At 41.1% G+C, this 19,145-nt stretch overlaps 1 protein-coding gene across 4 annotated transcripts in view; it reads left to right on the forward strand.

Annotated features, from left to right (window-relative positions):
* LOC103458972 (protein phosphatase 1 regulatory subunit 37) overlaps positions 1-19,145 on the forward strand; it is a 40,485-nt gene that overhangs the window by 16,512 nt on the left and 4,828 nt on the right. For all 4 annotated transcript variants that reach the window (XM_008400134.3, XM_081603210.1, XM_008400131.3 and 1 more), the window contains 5 exons: positions 973-1,120; positions 3,390-3,545; positions 3,860-3,972; positions 5,439-5,580; positions 5,735-5,901. In XM_008400134.3, coding sequence (XP_008398356.2) covers positions 973-1,120; positions 3,390-3,545; positions 3,860-3,972; positions 5,439-5,580; positions 5,735-5,901 — 726 coding nt within the window. The remainder of the gene's footprint in view (positions 1-972; positions 1,121-3,389; positions 3,546-3,859; positions 3,973-5,438; positions 5,581-5,734; positions 5,902-19,145) is intronic.

Consider the following 19,145-nt stretch of genomic DNA (forward strand, 5'->3'; position numbering starts at 1 on the left):
ACAAACTCGCTGAGGATTAAAAAAGCAGCGTCACAGGTTGTATCAGTGGATGCAACTGATTACAGGTTACAACCAGCCAGATCTCAGCTCTGTGCAGTTCAGTCTGCGTCAATAAGGAAGCAGGAAGGCAAACTTCTTTATTTTGATGTAAACTGAAAACAGTGGACCGGCATTGACAGCAAAGTACAAGTTAATAGCTTTATTACATCTACTTATCTCTGACTTAAGCACAGAGTAACTCCAGTCGCTTTTCTGCTGAGCTATCCCTTATGTCCTAAGTACCCATTGGGTTTCTCAGAGCAGCTCTTTTAGTGTCACTGGAGACAGATATAGAATGTCTTGGTTTCCCACTGGGACGTTTTAACTTGGAAGACAAACGTTGGATGATAAACTAACCAGGAAATGGATTTAACCTATTCTCCAAGTGAACCGTCTTGCAAATCTGAAAGGAGAACTCTTCTGGGAACTTGGAAAGGGAACCTTCACATGTTGGTGTTGCTACTGGATTGCATGCTGGATGTAGTTGTTAACAGTCAATTTTCAGTCACCAATTCACATAGAAAATATGTCTAGCTAACTTTATGTTTAGCTACACATAGTCTAGACATAGACATTAGTTTATCTTTTCATTAACTGAAAAGACTGCTTGTTACATGTAGCAACGTCGTGCAAGACATATCTTACTTCTATAATTAAAATTGGTCAAGCAGAAGCGATTTATGAAACAACGAAAATTCCTTGCTCTTTTATTTGACTTGGATTGCTTCAATATTGATCAATGTTTAATCTTAACTGTATACAGAAACACACATTTTACTCAAAAGATGAAGTGTAAAAATGGACACAAATCAGAACACATTTTTTTTCATAACATGTTTGAACTAATGGATTAAATTAACGTAATTCACATTATTCCCTGACACAATTCTGTTCCATTTTCCATCCTGTTTCTGTTTCATCTCCTGGTTTCAGAGTGTGCGTCTATCTAGACTGGATGCTTGTAACGTGCGCCTGGTTGACTATCCAGTCCAGTCTTTATCTAAAGCTTTGCTGACCAGCCAACTCCGAGCGCTCCACCTGAACAACGCCCAGCTCAGCGGCTCGTCGCTGTTCACACTAGGTAAAGAACGGTCTTCTTTTCAGCAATGCCAAGCTTTATCTGACAGATTGATGGCGTCACATTTTGCTCTGGAATACTTTGATGTGAAGAGAACTTCATGGTCCACTCAGTAAGTGCAAGGGGTCAGGTGTTGTTTCTCTAAACAAGCCGAAATCATTAAGACCGCACGCTCTGATGTTGGGTTGAAATTCCTGTTGTGCTGATTCTGCTTTTGCATTAGCTCAGACAAAATGTTGCTATCAATGTGCTGAAACATTTTTTTACCCTCCGAACAATCCATTTCAAGAGCTTCTCGTGTGTTTATGTTGTGAGTGTTTGTGTTCTCTGGTCAGCAGGACCAGATTTTGACCTGTGACCGTCTCTGCAGGTCTGGACCAGGATTAGAGGCCTAATCTCTTACCTGCCACTTTACGCACCACCGCACATGTCTCTAAAGGCTGTGGCAGCCAGGACACAGACACCCGCATGAATACATTTGTTACAAGCAAGCACAACACAGAGAGAGTTTAGTGTTTTGCAAGGATCCATGCACAAACACACACCTAAACACATCTTAATTCGAGGCAGACACAGGCATAGATCAGATGTAAATCAGACATATTGCACAGTGGCAGCCTGCCGTTTGTCCTGAATGTGTGAAGAGTAAACCCTAACACATGGATGCAACGACATGGTTTGTGTCTGTTTTTGAAAGTTATCCACCTAAAACAATATTTGGGTTAGTTGAAGATGTCCTGTGCAAGTAAACTGTTAATTTTAGCTTCTAGATGTTTTTCAATAATGTATGCATGATCTGAAGGAAGAAATCAGAAAAGGTTATGTTGCAACTGTCAGAAAGAATTAGCACTTTAGTCCATTTATTTATTTCACACAGAAAATATTCAAGGTCGAATTTTGCTGAATTTACATAAAAATGTCCTTCTTTGATTTTTGCCTATGATATTAAACTGAAAATAAATCCGTCTGATTTATTGTGCTTAGTTTTCACACATGGAATACATCCGTCAAAAAAAACATTCATGCATAGTTTGTTTTTCTAAATTTTAATTTGAATATTTTTTTCATGATCAGATCATCAAATGAAAGAATTCAGTTTGTGTTTATGACTTCTCATGTGGACATGAAAATCAAAGTCATGCTCAGAGCCTGTCGCCTCCGCTCAGCTGGGAGCAGAACAGACCCAAATGGACTCAGTATGCTGCCCACTCTTCCCTCCTCGTTTTCAGGCTCTTCCTGAATCTCTTTGATATTTTCAACTCTACCAAACCGCCCTCCTCCTCCCACTCACAACCCGCACTCTCCCCCCAGCGTTCATGCCTTTACCGAGCCCCCTGGCCAATCCCTCCACCTTCCTCCCCAGCAGGGGTCCCAGCTGAGGATCACTGCCTTCGATCAGAGCGGATTGGGTGCTTGCGGTGGAGTCGGCCCGGATCAATCCCACCGATTTCACCATTTGCTCCCCGCTGGGCCTGATGACAATGTTGGCATTCCACATGCAGGCCTGTGGGTTTGATTAAATCTGCAGCATTGATCTGGGTGGAAGGACAGCGAGGGTCCAAACACATGGACACAAGTGAATGACAGCACAGCACAGACAACACAAAGGACGCGAAAATACCCCAAACACAGTTGGATTTCGAATACATCTCTAGACAGTGATAAAGTCATGAAACGAAGTGGTTAAGAGGCAATGCAGAAATCTGACAGGTGTTCTATTACCTCTTCTGAGAAGTAACGTGTCTGCTTTCACCTTTTTTTTATTGCGAGACGAAAGACCAACCGCTTCTTCATCGTAAGAACTGCTGGAGGCTAGGACTCCTGCTGTGAAATCATTTTCATGATCACGTTCGCTAAGTCCCACTGCAGAGGCCTTGTGTTTGCCGTTCAGGACACAGTAGATCAGATTTAATACATATAAATTGAAACCACATCTCGGAGATCTCCAAGGTGAGGAGACAACCTGTTGGTTCTGGTCCTTTCTGACCCATCAAACTGTCTCATATAATCCTTTCAGCAGACAGTGCAGCAATATTGACAGGACCCAAATACCTGCTGAAAAAGATTGCTGTTAAATGAATTCATATCGAGGAACATTTAAGGCTTGATCGCCTGCTTCACTCGGGATGGTTGTCTCTGCCTCATTTGGAGAAGTCCCAGTGTTTCAGCTGCCACCTACAGTCATCAGCTTTGGATCAAGTTGTGCATCTCACTGTCATCTGCTTGTGTTTCTTATCATTTTTAAATCCCTTTCTCCTCTTATTGCCTGTAGTTCGCGCCTTGAAGACAAACAGAGCTTTACTGGAGCTCCATCTTTCCAGCAACCAGCTGAACGGCTACCAGGACGCCATGCAGCTGGGAGATCTGCTGATATACAACAACACTTTGCAGACGTTGGAGCTCAGTGACAATGTTTTAGCAGATACAGGTAAGTTACAGAGATGGTGACAGATTAAAGCTCACAAGTGGGTTTGTGAAAGGTTTAGCGCTAAAGTTCAAAAGACGAGTCTGGAGAGATACTGATGAACACATACAGGAAACTCCTAAGGTCAGAGGGTCACAGGGAGAAAAGATGGGAAACTGAAGGCTGGTTCATGACTTTTAGCACTTTCAGTAAGTGCTAAAACTGATAGCTTGGATGGGGTGGAACCTTCACATCTCTATGCTGATAACATCAATTACAGACCGCTTTAAAGTCAAACTTGACCAAAACAACGTTAACAAACAGTGGTTGGTTTTCAGGATTGGAAGAGCTGTGTGACGGTCTGTCCAGACAGACAAAAGGTCTAAAAGTCTTAATCCTGAAGAACAACCAGATCACAGAGAGAGGCATGAACCACCTGGCCAAGACTCTGGTGAGGAACATGAACACTGAACCCTTGCAAATACAGGCCTTTTAATAATAATTGTATATATATATTTTTTATCACAGAGCAATAAGAGTTGATTTAACAAAGGTATTGAAGTAAGTCCTAAATGTTATATTGTCTAGAGAAAAAAAAATGTGTTCAAACTACATTCATCATGTCTACATTATTCTGACTTCTGCTTTATTTATTCAGGTTAATTCATGCGAAAGGTTTTTCCACATCAGGACATTTTTGTAGTCAAGGAATGTTGTACTTTTCCTAAATCCTCTGAGACTGATTGGTTTGGTTACATAAATTGTTGTTTCTTTGCTCTTAGTGCTGGAAAACAAGGAGAAGACTTTTCAATCCTGTTTCCGTTCGACTTGAGCTCTTTGAATCTCCTTCGCCTGCCTTGGTTGGCTACATAAACAGCTCCTTGTCTTGTGTGATACTATTGTGGAACTCAGATGGGTGGAAATTATGACTGAGCCATATGATCTGCAGTGTTACCAAAAGCAGAGCAGTTTGATGAAATAATGGATGTGACCTGCCACTTCTAGGAGTATGCCATAATGACCATAATTAGACCTTTAGCTGCTCATGTGTATTATGATGGAGGATGGGGGAGGGTGGCATTTAACCCATCTGCTTGAACTTTTTCCAGGAGATTAGTTGTGTTTTAAGTCTTGATAACGATGTCCAGGTTTCCTTTGTTCTGATGGTATTTGGGGGTGGTTGTGTTACACAGAGCTCTTGTTGTTTTCCAGTTTAAAGTCAGCATGTCATGTGTGAAAACATACTGTGTTTTTGGTTCTTTCACACTCCCCGCCTCCCCTTAAACTTCTCACTCCAAACCCTGTGGGGTTCACGTTTGACAGCTTTCAACCACGCAGTCGCCTCTTTAATTGTCTGCTATTATCCCTCGTGCATATCCATCCGGGATGCTCTCCCTGCTCCTGCCATGCGTCAGATGTGGAGGCTCTTCTGTGTGCCTCAACTTGGTGAGGAAAAGGGACTGAGAAAGGGGAGGGAGGGGAGGGTCTGGAGCGTGTTTGTTGTCACGGCGGTGCAAATTAACTCCAAAAGAAGACGCTCTCCAGGTCTGTCAGTCGCCTGCCTGCGTGTTTCCACCCCCGTGCTCCGTCTCTTTTCAGAGCAGTGACCAGAGGAGGGTGGCGAGGCGACAGGACGCAGCCAGGAGTGGGCGTCGCGTTCCTCTTCAGGCAACGTGGGCCCCTCGTGCAGCAAACACCCCCAGCTTCATGCACCAGCTAATCAACCTTCAATGCTAATGCGACTCTGGAGAGAGAAAACAGAAGTTCTGAGTGTTTAACATGAGAGGAAACATTTTTAACTGGAATAATATTCACAGCTGAATGACGAAAGTCCAAACTTTTCCGTCTCGCCAAGCTGACATACTCTTAACACTGACACAGATAGCGATTTAAAGTTAATGAACCGTGTTTCTGCAGCCAGGCCTGAAGATCCTGGAGGTCCTGGATTTAGGGGACAATCACCTGGGGAACGAGGGCATCCAGGTGATCAGGGAGCCACTCATGGTGAACAGTTCGCTGTTGCATCTCGGCCTTTCCCAAACCAACATCACCTGTGAAGGTACGGCACACAATCATTTCTAAACATCTACACTCTTGTAGATAATTACATCATTCTTCTGAGATTTTCTGTACGGCTGCTGCTGAAAACATCTTGAGGAATACATTTGTGGCACTAATTTTTGAAGATGCCTCATCTGTCTCTCCATGTAAAGGTGCAGTGGCATTGGCCGAGTTCCTTGCTGAGAGTCGTCTTATTCGGAGGCTGGACCTCCATCAGAACCGAGTGAAGCTCGGAGGCTTGATGGCCCTCAGCCTGGCGCTGAGGATCAATTGCTCTCTGTCTCATCTGGGTGTGGATCCCATACCTCCACAAGAGCTGGTAGGTGGCACTAATGTGGTCTGGCTCAGGATTTCCTGCTGCAGTTGGCTGACTCTAGGGCTCTTGGAAATGTTTGTCGATTTATTCCAGTGGAGAAATCGTAGATGTTAGCAGTCCAGTTAGCCATAGTTCACAGAATCTAAATTAATGTTAGCTTTCCAATACTAAACTCAGTTGGAGTGCTTGTTAATCTATGTTTTACCATTTACCAGAGATCAAATGGAGGGAATAAGAAATTCACCCTACTTTCTTGTAGTCCTTCATGTAAATATGACTACAAAATACTGGAACTCCTTCAGTTACAATAGTAACTTATTCCCAACCTAAAAATGGCAGTCAAATCCGTTCTCTTCTGATCTAGAGACCTGGCCTCAGACGTAGAGTTACTACTCCTTAGACTGGGTTCCTTGCTTTAAGGTTTAAAGAACTTCAGAGTCTCAGGTCTTTTCCTGATGAGATCCACCAGGCCTCATCATTTGCAAGACGGCAGAACTGGAATGCTGGGATGCTGTGGTGGTGCAGGGCTACTGCGCAACCCACGTATGGCGGCCTCGACAAACGTCTTCAAAATAACAGTCGACACTCAAAAAGGGCCCCCACCGCACACATGCTATATTGTTTTTTTCATGCTATATTGTGAATTTATAATGATGATGCAATGAAAGCATAAAAAGCCAGTCATTTTGGATTGGGGAATGTTGTGACTACGTCTCTATATTTCCGCTCTCCGGTAGTTTCGGGTGAATTTTTATGAATTTCTACTCAGGTTTGTGTTGTTTTCAGATTTGTCTCTTGTAGAGTCGAAGTTTGTGATGTTATGCGTTTTTTTTTTTTTTTTTTGTCTCCACCTTTCCATGGCTGCAGAGGCCTGAGGAAAACGATGCCATAACTTTAATACATGCCCCTGCTGGATTCACTAAATAATTACCCACACTTGCCATCTGTTTGTCATGATTTTATCTCTGCTGACTTATTTGCATATTAAAGCATTAATTAAAATCTCGAAGGAAGGGGATGCTTACTTTAAAATTAACTCTGAAGGCAATCCGTGCACAGCTTCCAGAGTAGTTTTATTTTTGTTTGCAGAGGTTTACTGTTTGTCTGCGTGTTGTTTACACGATTAAGTCTGATTTTTATGAAACGCCTCCTCTGGCTAAAATCAGGCGAAAAGATGTGCCAGATTCTGGAGGATGTTTCTGTGAATGTGTGTCATTAAAGCTGGGATTTCTTCATCTTATTCCTCAGTTCCTTTCCTCCCCTAAAGCTGCCGAGAGATATGATTAGCATTCCCGCCGTTGTTGGGAGCTTGTGTGGCCGGGCATTTTAAGGGAGTTGTAATAAGGGAATTTTTTAAGCCGTGGCAGGTTCTGGAGCCACACAGATGGGATTTGTCTTGCCGTGGCCTATCCAGGTGGGAGGAGTGACGATCGTATTACAAACCAAATCTTTCCATCAGAAAGCAGCGGGTGGCCAGATCAAGTGTTCCCGCTCATTCACATTCGCCCGGCCGCAGAGGAATACGTGGAAATTCGGGGAAAATAAGTGTTGGAGGGGGTTATGGCACTTGCTGTTGTGCGTTGTGTGTGTTCCGCCGTGTGTGTGTGGTTTCATTGGGAGGTGGAAAAGCGGGGGGGGAGGCAGCTGGGGATGCACATATTTAGGGAGCGAGAGAAGAAGAAGGTAGGAGAAGGAGAAGGAGAGGAAATCTGGGTCCTCTCGTCTTTGTTTACAAGAGTCGGAGTTTTCATGTCTGTTGCCACACTGCTCCATTTGATCAGTGCCCTGTTTGCTGTTAATTATTAATTATTTACCCTTTTAAAATATTCATGCTCCCTGGCCCTGGTGGAAAGCAGCCTTTTCTGAGGGGCATCCTCTCTCTGTAGCCACTGCAAGAGGGAGCTGTGTATACATCCTTATCAGGGGAGCCAGCTAATGAAGTGAAGTTCCTCTGCCCGACACGCTCTTAATCACACATTGGACAACGGGGCCTTGGTGCCTGTTTGATGCCTGAATATTTGGCTTTGGATTTGTCCAACATGAATGTCCTGTTAGCTTAAGAGTTAGGAGATAAGGCAGGAGAGTGTCCTCTTTTGAATGTTGCATGTCAGAGAGGTGCGTAGTCTTGTCTGTGGGATCAATTTTGCAGTGAATTGTGTGTGAGGATATTCAGTAACTCGTTGGTCTTGGTGTACTGAAAAAATGGTGATCTAGTTTAATAAATTGTTTTTTTCTTAAGCTGAATTATGCCATTTTAGTCTAAAACTTTACGGTCAAAAATAAAATCACATTTTCCTTATAGACTTTTAAAACAAACTTCAATCATTAACAACAAGCCCAGCCCCTTTTTCCAGGATTATGTGGCCACTTTTACTCAGTAGTTGAACGTAGCGTTACACTCATGGAGAGTTGTTTATTCACAGCTCTCCTAAGGTTCCACAAAATATTTTAATCAGATTGAGATTTGTACTGGGCCATTGTAACTTCTTGTTCCTTTTCGTTTTCTTGGCATTGACCGGTTCTGCTTTTTGTCTTGCAAACATCGGGGGCTTGGGTTGTCTTTACAAACTCACATGGTTGTTTCTCTTTGGTTTTCAACCAAAGCAAAGTTACCTTTAGAAACTTGTGATATTTGCTCTTTACTTGCTCTGCTCTAGTCCACTTTGATCGGTCATGTCCATTTTTTAACTTTGTTGACTGCTCTGTGTAAGCTTCTGTCTTGCTTTGCATGACGTCTGAGGGTAGGGTTGTGTTTTTGTTGAACTTTGAGGAAAATACAAAGTTTATCAAACAAGGAAGCATGGATTCATATTGTAGGTGTGGCGTGAAACAGAAGGGTCTCTGGGTATGTTTCCGGGTTCTTGTCCTGTCCCAGTAGGGCGGCTGGGTGACGGGACAGCCCGACCATGCATGCAGCTTGTATCATGATGACATTGCCGCTCAGGGGAGTCAGCAGCAACCACGCAGAACAAGTCTCACGGCAAAGCCTCGGAGGGTGGCAACAAAGTGGGCTCCAAGCAGATGGATGGATCTGAAATCAAACTGTTCCCAGATCTGCACTGAAACTGCAGTACACAACAAGGCTCACAGGACTCAGTCACCTTGATGGAGCCACTTCTTATCTTACCAGATGAATTAACAGTCACTTCTAAGGGGAGTGTATTGTGTAAAATATTTTTTTACTTGTATTTTATGTTATATAGTCATTCCCTCATCAAAAACATACTTGGAGTGTCGCTTTACCTACAGTATTTTATGCATGTTTGAGGAATTATTGAATCTCCTACAGCAGCCAATCAGAGTGACTAAACCATTGCTCATATGTTATCTTGAGTTGTTATAAAATGCTATACATAATAAACATAACTTAAAAGAATCTAGATTTCACAATTTGAAGCTTTGACATTGGCCTCTGTCCATTTAGGAAGCTCCTAGGCTTTCTAACACGCTACCTGTTAAACGCACCCGATTTATACATGTGGACATAACTGGACAATACAAGTGAGGACAAATATGAAAACTTAACCATGAAATTATTTTTTTGTGGCTGCATATCTGAGGGGATATCAGTGCAGCATTGTATTCTGATGTTATCCAACATCTGGAATCAGAGTTGACTTTTCCGTTTGATGCCTCTGAAAGGGACAAAGCTAGATGAGTCTCTCCAGCAGGCGACGGGGGTTTGGGGGTGGAATAGCTGAAGGGTAGCTGGGTGGGTGGGTGGGGGGTTGGTGATCCCCTGTTTCTTTGCAAACACAACAACAACTGCAGCAACACACTCGTCGCTGCGCTCCTGATGTATTTTCAGGCAAAAACAGGCATATTTGCCAGCTGTGTAATTTACTGCGGCTCTCATTTGCATATTAAAGCTTTAATTAGCCCCTCTGAGCGTGAGCGTGTCTCAGTGTGTGCGTGTGTGCTAGGTTGGGGTACAGAGTTGGGGGTATAATCACTTCAATGTGCAGTCAAGAGAAGAGAGGGATGGGTTTGGATCAGGGCTTGGTTCGAGTCCTGGGGTAAGTGGAGCTGCTCCGTGCTCCGGCCCAGAAAAGGGTGACATGTTCCATCCTGAGAAAACATCCAAAATGTAACATCTACATTTCCATTCAAACAGGAACTGATGTCTGCAAAAAAAACTTTTTTCGCAAGGATGAGGTAGATTTCCGGGTGTATCGAAAGTAGTGTATGTCACAAAACTGCAATGGAAACAAGTTTTTTTTTTTTTTGTATCACACAAGTCATGTGATCAACAACCGCATGGTACTACTGGTGGAAAAGATGATGACAACAGGAAGTGGTATGAAGATGATGGTACGGTACAAATATATTCATGTGTAATTTTAATTGCGTTTCTTACTTAGTGGAAACACCACAAATGCAAAATTGTGTTTTTTCGACATTAGCGTAATGTTGACAAAGTTTTGCACACATTTGTAATTGAAATGCAGCTAATGGAGAAATGAATGACTGGATTTTCCTCCTGGATCTGTCACATCTGGGACTTAACCTTAGGTGGGAGATGATTTCTAGATTGATGAGATATTTACGTTCCAACGGCTAAACTAAACTGCTTGGTCTGATTATGGTCTCAGCTTTGAGACTAAATATCCTACGTAAATTGTTAACAAAGTCATATTGAAATATTATTGAATATTCCAATATCATATTCAGTAGAATACTTCTTGTGTGACCCTGATCTCAGTTTTTTATAAACAGCTTTCTGTGCACATATTCAGTTAATTTCCTAATGTGTTCTTTTTAAAAACTTACTTTGATTTGATTGATGAAGTTTTTTTTTGTTTTGTTTTGTTTTGTTTCACTCAGCAACTTCTCTCTAACACTTGTCACATCGACACTTTTGCAGAGCCACACAGTAGTTTTATGCAGAGGCGAATTTTCTCAGTGGTCATAGCCCAGTAAGTACACATTTCCCACTAAGACATGCAACACGCTCGCTCAAACAACTTGGCATAATGACCAAAACACTGAAAGTTCTGCAATTGATATGGGTCTCCTCTGCATAAGAGGGGGCGTATGTATATAAGCTGAGCACAAGTGGGGGTATCGGATCGCATCGGCTTTCAGCGGGCATGTCCTGAGGCGCCACGCTCAAACAGTCACCCATCAGCAGCTGGCAGCCTCTCATCTGACTACCATGAAGTCCCATGCATGTCTATCTCTCTCCCTCCCTTCATCCACAAGCCACATCCCTTTCACTTGTGAATGGCGGGCTGACTGCAGAAATTGCCCCTGTCCACTATGTGTGCTGAATATTTAACTATGAATATGAAATATTTTGGCAAGACTTCAACCACCTTCAAAAAGTGAGAGCCCCTGCAGCTCTCTGAGCATGCAATCCAAATATCCCGAGCTCTCTGTGCTCTCCTGAATCGATCATCCCGTCGCTGTATGGAGAGATGTCAGGAGACCGAGTGCTGAGTGATCTTCTCCGGTTGGCCACCGGAGTCGGCGACTGAAAGTGAAGCTGAGGAAGATAAGCAAAGGCTGCTGCAGTTTAGGGTTCAGGAAGAACCCGAGTTTCAAACCTTTTACTTTATCTTCCGTCATACTCCTCCTGAATGGAGGTCGATAGAGGTGAATAAAGTTCAACATCGAGCAGCTAAGAGTTTAACATGTTCTGTCCTGGAATTTTGTTTACAGAGTTAATAAAAGCAGCTTGTACAGCTTCATTCAGAGAAGTAGAGAATATATTAAAAGAAACATTTATGCACAAAAGAAATAAAAGAATTTAATCCTTTTAGTTCATAATTAAGCATTCAAAAGTTTGTTTTTCTTGTTTTGACTTAAACAGAAAAGAAACATGCAACAGACTGAAATAAAGACATAAAATATGAAAATGTGCAACAACATCTATATCAAACTATGATAAAGAGGTGAGGACTTGTTTGGTGGCAGTGGTCCCTCCACCTGTAAGCAGGTAGGAACTGAGGAACATATCGACAATCCAATACAGAGATATGAAACAACCACAATCACAACTAGAGAAATTTGCACTTTCCAGTTAATCTAACATATTTTCTGGACTGTGGGAGGTAAAGAAGAGTACCCAGAGAAAACCCACACATGCAGAAGGAGAACACACACCTGGTCTATTAACTATCTGAGTTTCTGGTTTTTCCCTGCCTGCTGTACAGAAGCTCAATGCTTATTTTATTAAACAAAAACGTTATTTTTGCTGTGATTTTGATATTGAAAACCTGGAACATTAGTTCAGAATTTGGTGATTAGGCTTTTCTAGTCCAGACTGGGTGGCAGCCATAGTCACCCAGTCTAATGCACAGTCGTGCCCACATCCATTCACCAAGTGGCAGGGGAGGAAGCTGAAAGCTTACCTGCATCTGTCCAGCTGCAACACAGCTACTCTTCCCACAGAAGAGCCATGAACTTGAAAACAGTTCTGTTCCAGACCCAAGTACATGCTCAAATCTCTGCATGTCATGATTTTTCAGATAGGTGCTGGATTATTATTTATTTTATTATTTTTTTTTTTTACATTACATATGGATTGCTATATAGCTTCTAATTTAGAGTGATTCTAAATTAGATCGATCATATTGTCACTGATTTGCACAGCCAACATGAAAAATGAGGCGACCTTGAACTGATGTGGGAGCAGTAATGGGAAGATTGGCTCAGATGTTCACCTGGACCTGAACGAACTGCAGCTTCTATCCAGAGTCAAAATTCTTCCAGCCCTACTAAGGTTCAGTAATTTTCTCAACCTATTTTTGAAGAATAAAACTAAAATGAACTTGGATTGGATGAGTTTAGCTGCAGAGCTTCTCATTTATCAAAGGTTCAGAGAATATGCTCGTGTTCCTGCCGTGGAGATGTTAAACAAAGCTTAAGCCATATGTTGGTGTTAATCAGCAGATGGTCACTGCTGGTGTTGCTGACCAGGTTTTTGTTGCTGGTGTCATCCTGCCTGACTTTTCCTTCTCAGCCTCTGAGTGAATATTTCTGCTGCAGTAGACCAAGTGAGAAATTTCTGAAACCTCCTCCACCACGCAGGACAACTGGCCACGCTGTCTCACAACATCTCAGCCACCCTCCCCCCCCCACCCCAAACCACAGCCTGGACCGGGCACCATGGAGAGGAGGTAATTGGATTTGTTGTCACTTTCACTGGCTGGCAGGCTGGATCTGTCTGCTCAGCTTAGTGATGAAGACATCAGCGTGACAGGAACCTTGGGACAGGATCAGCTGGAGTCCTGGACACAGCCAATAAATCTGTGGTCATGCCACGGCCATGACGCCTTGGCCGCAGCCAGCTGTTACCTCTGCCACCTCCCCTCCGGCGCCGGTGCCCGATCCACAGCTTGGGGAGTGGGCAGCCTTATTAAAGCAGATGCCAGATCCCCTTCACTCTGTTGGAGAGGTCAAGGGGATTCATCCCAAACACTCCTCCGTGCTTCTTGTGGTTCTGGGCAAAATTGGCACCAGACGCTGGTGTCCTGGCATTCCCCGTGAAGCGAACTGTAGTTAGACATCTTATTAAAGTGCCGACAGGAAGCCAGTCAGAGTCAAGCTCTGTAGTTTCAGCTTCATTGCAGCTGTCCCCTGGTTCACCTCAATAGGGCCAATGATTTATGTCTTCACAGAAAGACCACAGAACGACTCAGCTGATCAATTCGTATCGGATAAAATGTTACATAAAAATATGAGGAAAAACTTGATATATGATCAAAAAAAAGATAAGAACAATTATGTCACTTCTGTTGCCGTTTTTCTCCTCTTATCCACTATAATTCTTTTTTTTTTGACTGAACCTCATTCCATGAACTGTGGTAAAAATTATGATTTTCCCAGGTTGTACTGTCCTTATTCCTTCCACTAACTCAAAACCTTATGGTATAAAGTATGCAGTGTTTCAAATATAATTTTTTTCTTATTGTTCCTGTAAACACATCTTACTCCATTGTCCTGTATTGGAATCAGGTCAGGATTGGAGAAGGTCCTTCTTTTCCCACAGCCATTCTTTTGACAAGTTGACAGAATTTGACTTTCCATGTTTGTGGCCTTCTTCGAATTCACAAGTTTACATATAATAAGATTACTATGCAACTAAACAATTTGGGAAGTCAGATGACATTGTCATGGCTTCATGAGATTTCCACTGATTTGTTAATTCATGAAATCCTCCTCTGCGTCCCAGAGAGGAGTGTGTTTTGACATACGATCTGTGATTAATCCCCAAGACGAGAACAAAAGACCTTGAAGACAATTCTGGCTGAAGCTGGTAAAAGAGTGTTTTTATCCAGAGTGAATCTAGTTCTGTACCAACGGAGACTGAGAGGTCACTCAGCAAGGAAGAGGTTATGACTCAAAATGTGTCATGACAATATCATGAAAAGCCAGCTTATAGTTTGTAAGACCTTCATGTTTGGGGACATATCCTGTGGAAATATTCAAGCAACATGTCAAGACATTAGCCAGGAAATCAAGATTTGGGCACAGATAAGTTTTCCAAATGAACAGTAACACCAAACATCCCACCAATTCAGTTAGAAAGTAGCCAAAAGGGGGAAAAAAGCTTGTTTTGAGCTTTCCTGTCTCGCTTCTCTGATCTCATTCTAATAGATTTGGTGGACCAAGCTCTGTGAGCAAAGTGGTCAATAAATATTTCCACTACACCAGTTGTGTCTGGAGGAATGTCCCAAAACTTCAGTAAACTATTGTGAGAAGCTTCTGTAAAGATACTGAAATAGTTTGACCCAAGTCAGACCATCTAAATGGCAATTCTATCATATAAATGTGTAAACATCCGCAATTCTTTTATAATAACATTGATATTCTGCTCTATAGAAAGGTTTTCTCTGAGGGCTCTTGTTTATGATTTTAAAAGTGTAAAGACTTTGTTATAAATTTGTTGTCTGGTTTGTTATGTCATATTTTCACACTTGAAGAAAAGACTGATAGGCACTGACTGTTTTCAAGTGAGTTTTGAAATAGCATTTTTCCCTCATGTTTGTCGGCATTCGAGCGGGGAAATCTTTTCATTTACCTCTAATTATTTCCTAATTTCTATGTTGACGTAGCTACAGCATCATACATTTAAGTTGTGCAGGTTTTCTAATCTAATAGCTTAAGAATAATAGCTTATTGATATGAGTGAGTAGTTTTAGCTCATCTTTACCAAACAGATCACTCCCAGACTGTAGTTGTTGTAAAATTAACGTTTTTGGAGATAAAAAGCATGATGCCCGTTTTTAGAGTCAAAGAGACTGAAGAACTATCTGCATCAACAACATCCAGCAGTCAAAACACGCAGATTTTTTTATTTATTTCTTTTTTTTCAGTGGGGTGGTGGGGCGTTGTGGTGGTGTTGCACTTGTAAAAGTGTGAAGATCAATTAAACAGAGTTAAAAGTGCTATTGGCCGGGGGTCTCTGCAGTGGTCTCCTCAGATAATCAGCAGCCCAGGGCCGTCTGTAATCTCATGGAGGAGTGTTGGCTTTTCCACGCTGCTGCTAAAAACAGGGATTAGAAAGTTACCGCTGATAAACGCTGAGAGCACAGAGGGGATGGGGGCAGGTGGAGTCAGGGTGTTTCTGTTTGGGTTTAACTACAGAAATGTGACTACAGAGAGGTTAAAAATATAGAAATGGCTTTTTGTTTTATGGATAGAAACAATATAATTCCAAAAAATACTTCCTTTCCACCGATACAAATGGAAAATGCCACTTCATTCACCCATCTTTAGATTTTCATTGTGATTGGACCAAACAAACATCCCCGCATCAAATGCAGATTTATTATTCTAATCCCAATTTCATCCGGCCATCTTCAGTACACGACTTCTTCTCTGCATCAGTCTGTACTGGTTGCGGTCAGTCGGCAGGGTGAGTCAACATAAAGGTCTGTTTACTGTGAGATGTGGTGAGGAATAAAGGCTGCAGACGTGAGAGAGACAGTGACTCGAATCAACCCAAGTTGAGTTGCAGTCAGACGTGTTTACATTTTTCTCTTTAGTCGGATCTGGACTCAGTCGATCAGTGTGAACGGATCATCCAGGACTTTGACTACGCTGCCAAAATATGCTGTACACTCTTTCAGTCAGTAGATTAAAGCACATGATTGCAATATATAGTTAAATCTATAAACCAACGTCTTCTAATCAGTTTGTGGACATAGCATTGTTTGAAGTGAGATATCACTTAACGCTGTGGCATTCAACTCCAGTTGTTGAGGTCCGAAGAAGAGAAACTTTTAGTAATCTATTCTACCTGTTTAATAAAAATAAAGCAGAAAATCAAAAAAATTCAACTTCATGGTCAGGATTTATAATTATGAAAAAAATAAACCATTTTCTGTCTCTCCACTTTAATGTTTGTACTGAAATGCAGATTGAGCTCCTTCGTTTACATTTATAACAGATACATGTTTTAAATGTGTTCTATTGCCTGATGTAAGATCTTAAAAGTCAAAAGTGGTTCATTAATGAAAATCAAATGTTTGTTTGTTCTGCAAAGAAAACTTCTGCACTGTTTTTCAAACTCAAAATGTATTTAATTTCTGTCATTTTCGAATCCGTCTTCTTCAACACTTTCGATCATTTCTTTGTCAAATAATTGTTTATCTGTCTTAACAAGTTTAGATGAGCCCGAGGTGCATTCCTTTACAAATAAAATCACTTCAAATACTTGCACAGTACAATCACGCTGTATATTTCCCTTCACTCCTGGGAGCAGGAACTTGAATTCCTTAACAAATTTAACCAAAGTTTCCAGCTCCCGTTCCAATTTATGAGTTTGTTTTTCCTCTTCATCATGAGGAGGAGGAGGAGGAGGCTGAGCTGCTGCTGCAGGAAAATTAAACAGCCTTTCTTTCTTTCTCTGAGCATTTACAGATCTAAAGCTATGAATTCAAATCGCAACACAAAAACAGGACAATTAACTAAATATAAGTAAATCAAGCTGCATTCCTGCAGTGTTGGATGCTCAGGGTTTTTTTCTGGTCTTATATCAAATATAAGTTTTTATGAAAGCTTCAGGGTCATTCTGAGTCATAATAATTTATTTTAAACCAGATAAAACTTGAAATCACAGCTGCTCATTAGCTGTTGATATGGACAGTGCAGCATATATGTTCGCATTGTTATTCCACCTCATTTGTAAAACAAAGCCTCAAATCTGCAGCAACGCTCAGATCTTTCTGCAGTCCGTCATGTTCGCTGGGGTTCATGCTGCAAATAAAAATTAAACAAAGTCAAGAAAAGAAAGACCTTTCATATGGAGAGTGACACAATAATCCAGTTTTAACACTCAACTATTAAATTCCACTATATAATTTAGACACTTTGACTTTTCCTCACTGTTTTTCTCTTCGCTGACGATCACTCAGCCGGATTAATGCACGTCTCTTTGTCTGCATTGTTGAAACTTCAAACATGTTGAGTACTAAAAGAGAAGCAAACAGCCCGGCGTGTCACAGACGAACATGAAAACGCGTACACGCAGACGGAGACGGGCTATTCGGTGTCCAACAGTGGCATCTTCAGTCCGAGGGCTGGAACTGCAGCTGACGAGCGGCAGAAATGCTGGTAATTGCTGCCACTTATGGAAAGGCAAGGGGTGCATGAATTTGCTCAGAGCGCATGCATTAACATTTACTCAGTCGGCGCTTCAGCAGAGCAGCTGAATCTTCTGCTGAAGCGTGTTTCAGACATCAGGGAAGATTGAAACACGATTTGGATTCAGATGTGAATCCAGAGTAAAACGCTGAATGTTTAGAGTCCCGATCAAAACAATTACTGACTTCCAAAATGCACCTTAGACATCGAAATCGCAATGTGAATTTTGCAAAAAGAAAGCAGGAAACTACTGATGAATGTTTCACTTTCATTACTTTGGTCTGGTGCAATAATGTGAAACAAGGAATGATTGTTCTGTGACTTTGACTTTGTAGTTATTTTTTAGCTTTTATTCATTTTTGTTTTGCAAACAATTTTTGGTAAATTATCACATATTTCAAACCACTTGTTTTGGTATAAATCATAAGAACAATGGCACAAATTTGAGACAAATCCCTAATGAAATCTCATTGTAGACGTTTACGTGCAGGAATGGAATAATACGACACCAAGGCATGTGTGGTCACTGAGAGCAAAAAATAACTTTATTATGAAATTTGACTTCCTGCTGTAATTTCTCTCTGATTATTTTCAGAGCAAGTTTAAATGCTGTGGATTCAGTATTTCTCTATCAGGTTCTGCCATAACATGATAGCAGACAGATACATTTCAGAATCACTGTTTAGTACTTTTTTGTTTTAACTCCTTCCAAGCTTCACTTTGATACTTTTTAGGAATTAAACTGTTTTTTTTTATCTTGTTTTTAATGATTTAGCTTTTGCATCTGTTTAATGAGTTTGCAGGATGAAATAAAATATCACATTTGGAGAAATGTTGTGAAGGCAGTGTGGTGGAAGTTAAACTTCTTAGCTGACAATTAATGATGAAGTTAAAAAGAAATGAATCTTTCAATTTCTTGTGTTCTTTGTCTTTTTTTTCTTCCTAGCTGCTTCCTGTTAAACTTTCCCCTTTGCTTCATTGCAAATGTCCGAACTACTTCAGCTGTTTCAGGTTCTTCATTAAACTCTTATCTAATTGACAACCATCTTTTTGCATATTTCTACCACTAATTTGACATTTATCTTTGGTGATGAACTCTAAGTCTTTAAGGTTTTAATTCCTCTGTGCCATCACCCCAATATTTAGTAACAATCATTAATAGAAATTCCTTGGCTGCTCGAGGTTTTCTTATGTGTGCATGCAATTATTTATGAATACTATCTTAAATCTGATCCAGTTAAACTTGTTCATTTAAACGTGCCAGTTGCAGTTAAATCTGAAAAATACTTTTACTTGTTTTGTGTTTTAAAGTCTTCTCCTTTACCACCAAACACATCATTCAGACAAACGTACAAACCTGCAATTGTTCACGCCTGCTGATTGAGTTTTATTTGCAGACAGCTGTGTGCAAAACACTGTCAGGATAAACTCAGCCATTGGTTTTTTTTTTTTTATCCAATTAAGTCAGAGTAAAATTTCAAACTGAAAATTTGTTTTATTGTAAGCCAAAAATATATTATATCCTTTTAGTCGCTGGTTATTAAAAGTGTGAAACTTTTTTTTTGTTATTTGGTACTAATTGCTCTTTTGCACCTCCTAAAAACAATTTTTTTAAAACTTCTTTTATTTTGCAAAAAAAATTTAAAAAAATCTGA

This window comes from Poecilia reticulata, chromosome 22 (genome assembly GCF_904066995.2).
Source record: "Poecilia reticulata chromosome 22, P_reticulata-male-v2, whole genome shotgun sequence".
In the NCBI taxonomy this organism is placed as follows: domain Eukaryota; kingdom Metazoa; phylum Chordata; class Actinopteri; order Cyprinodontiformes; family Poeciliidae; genus Poecilia; species Poecilia reticulata.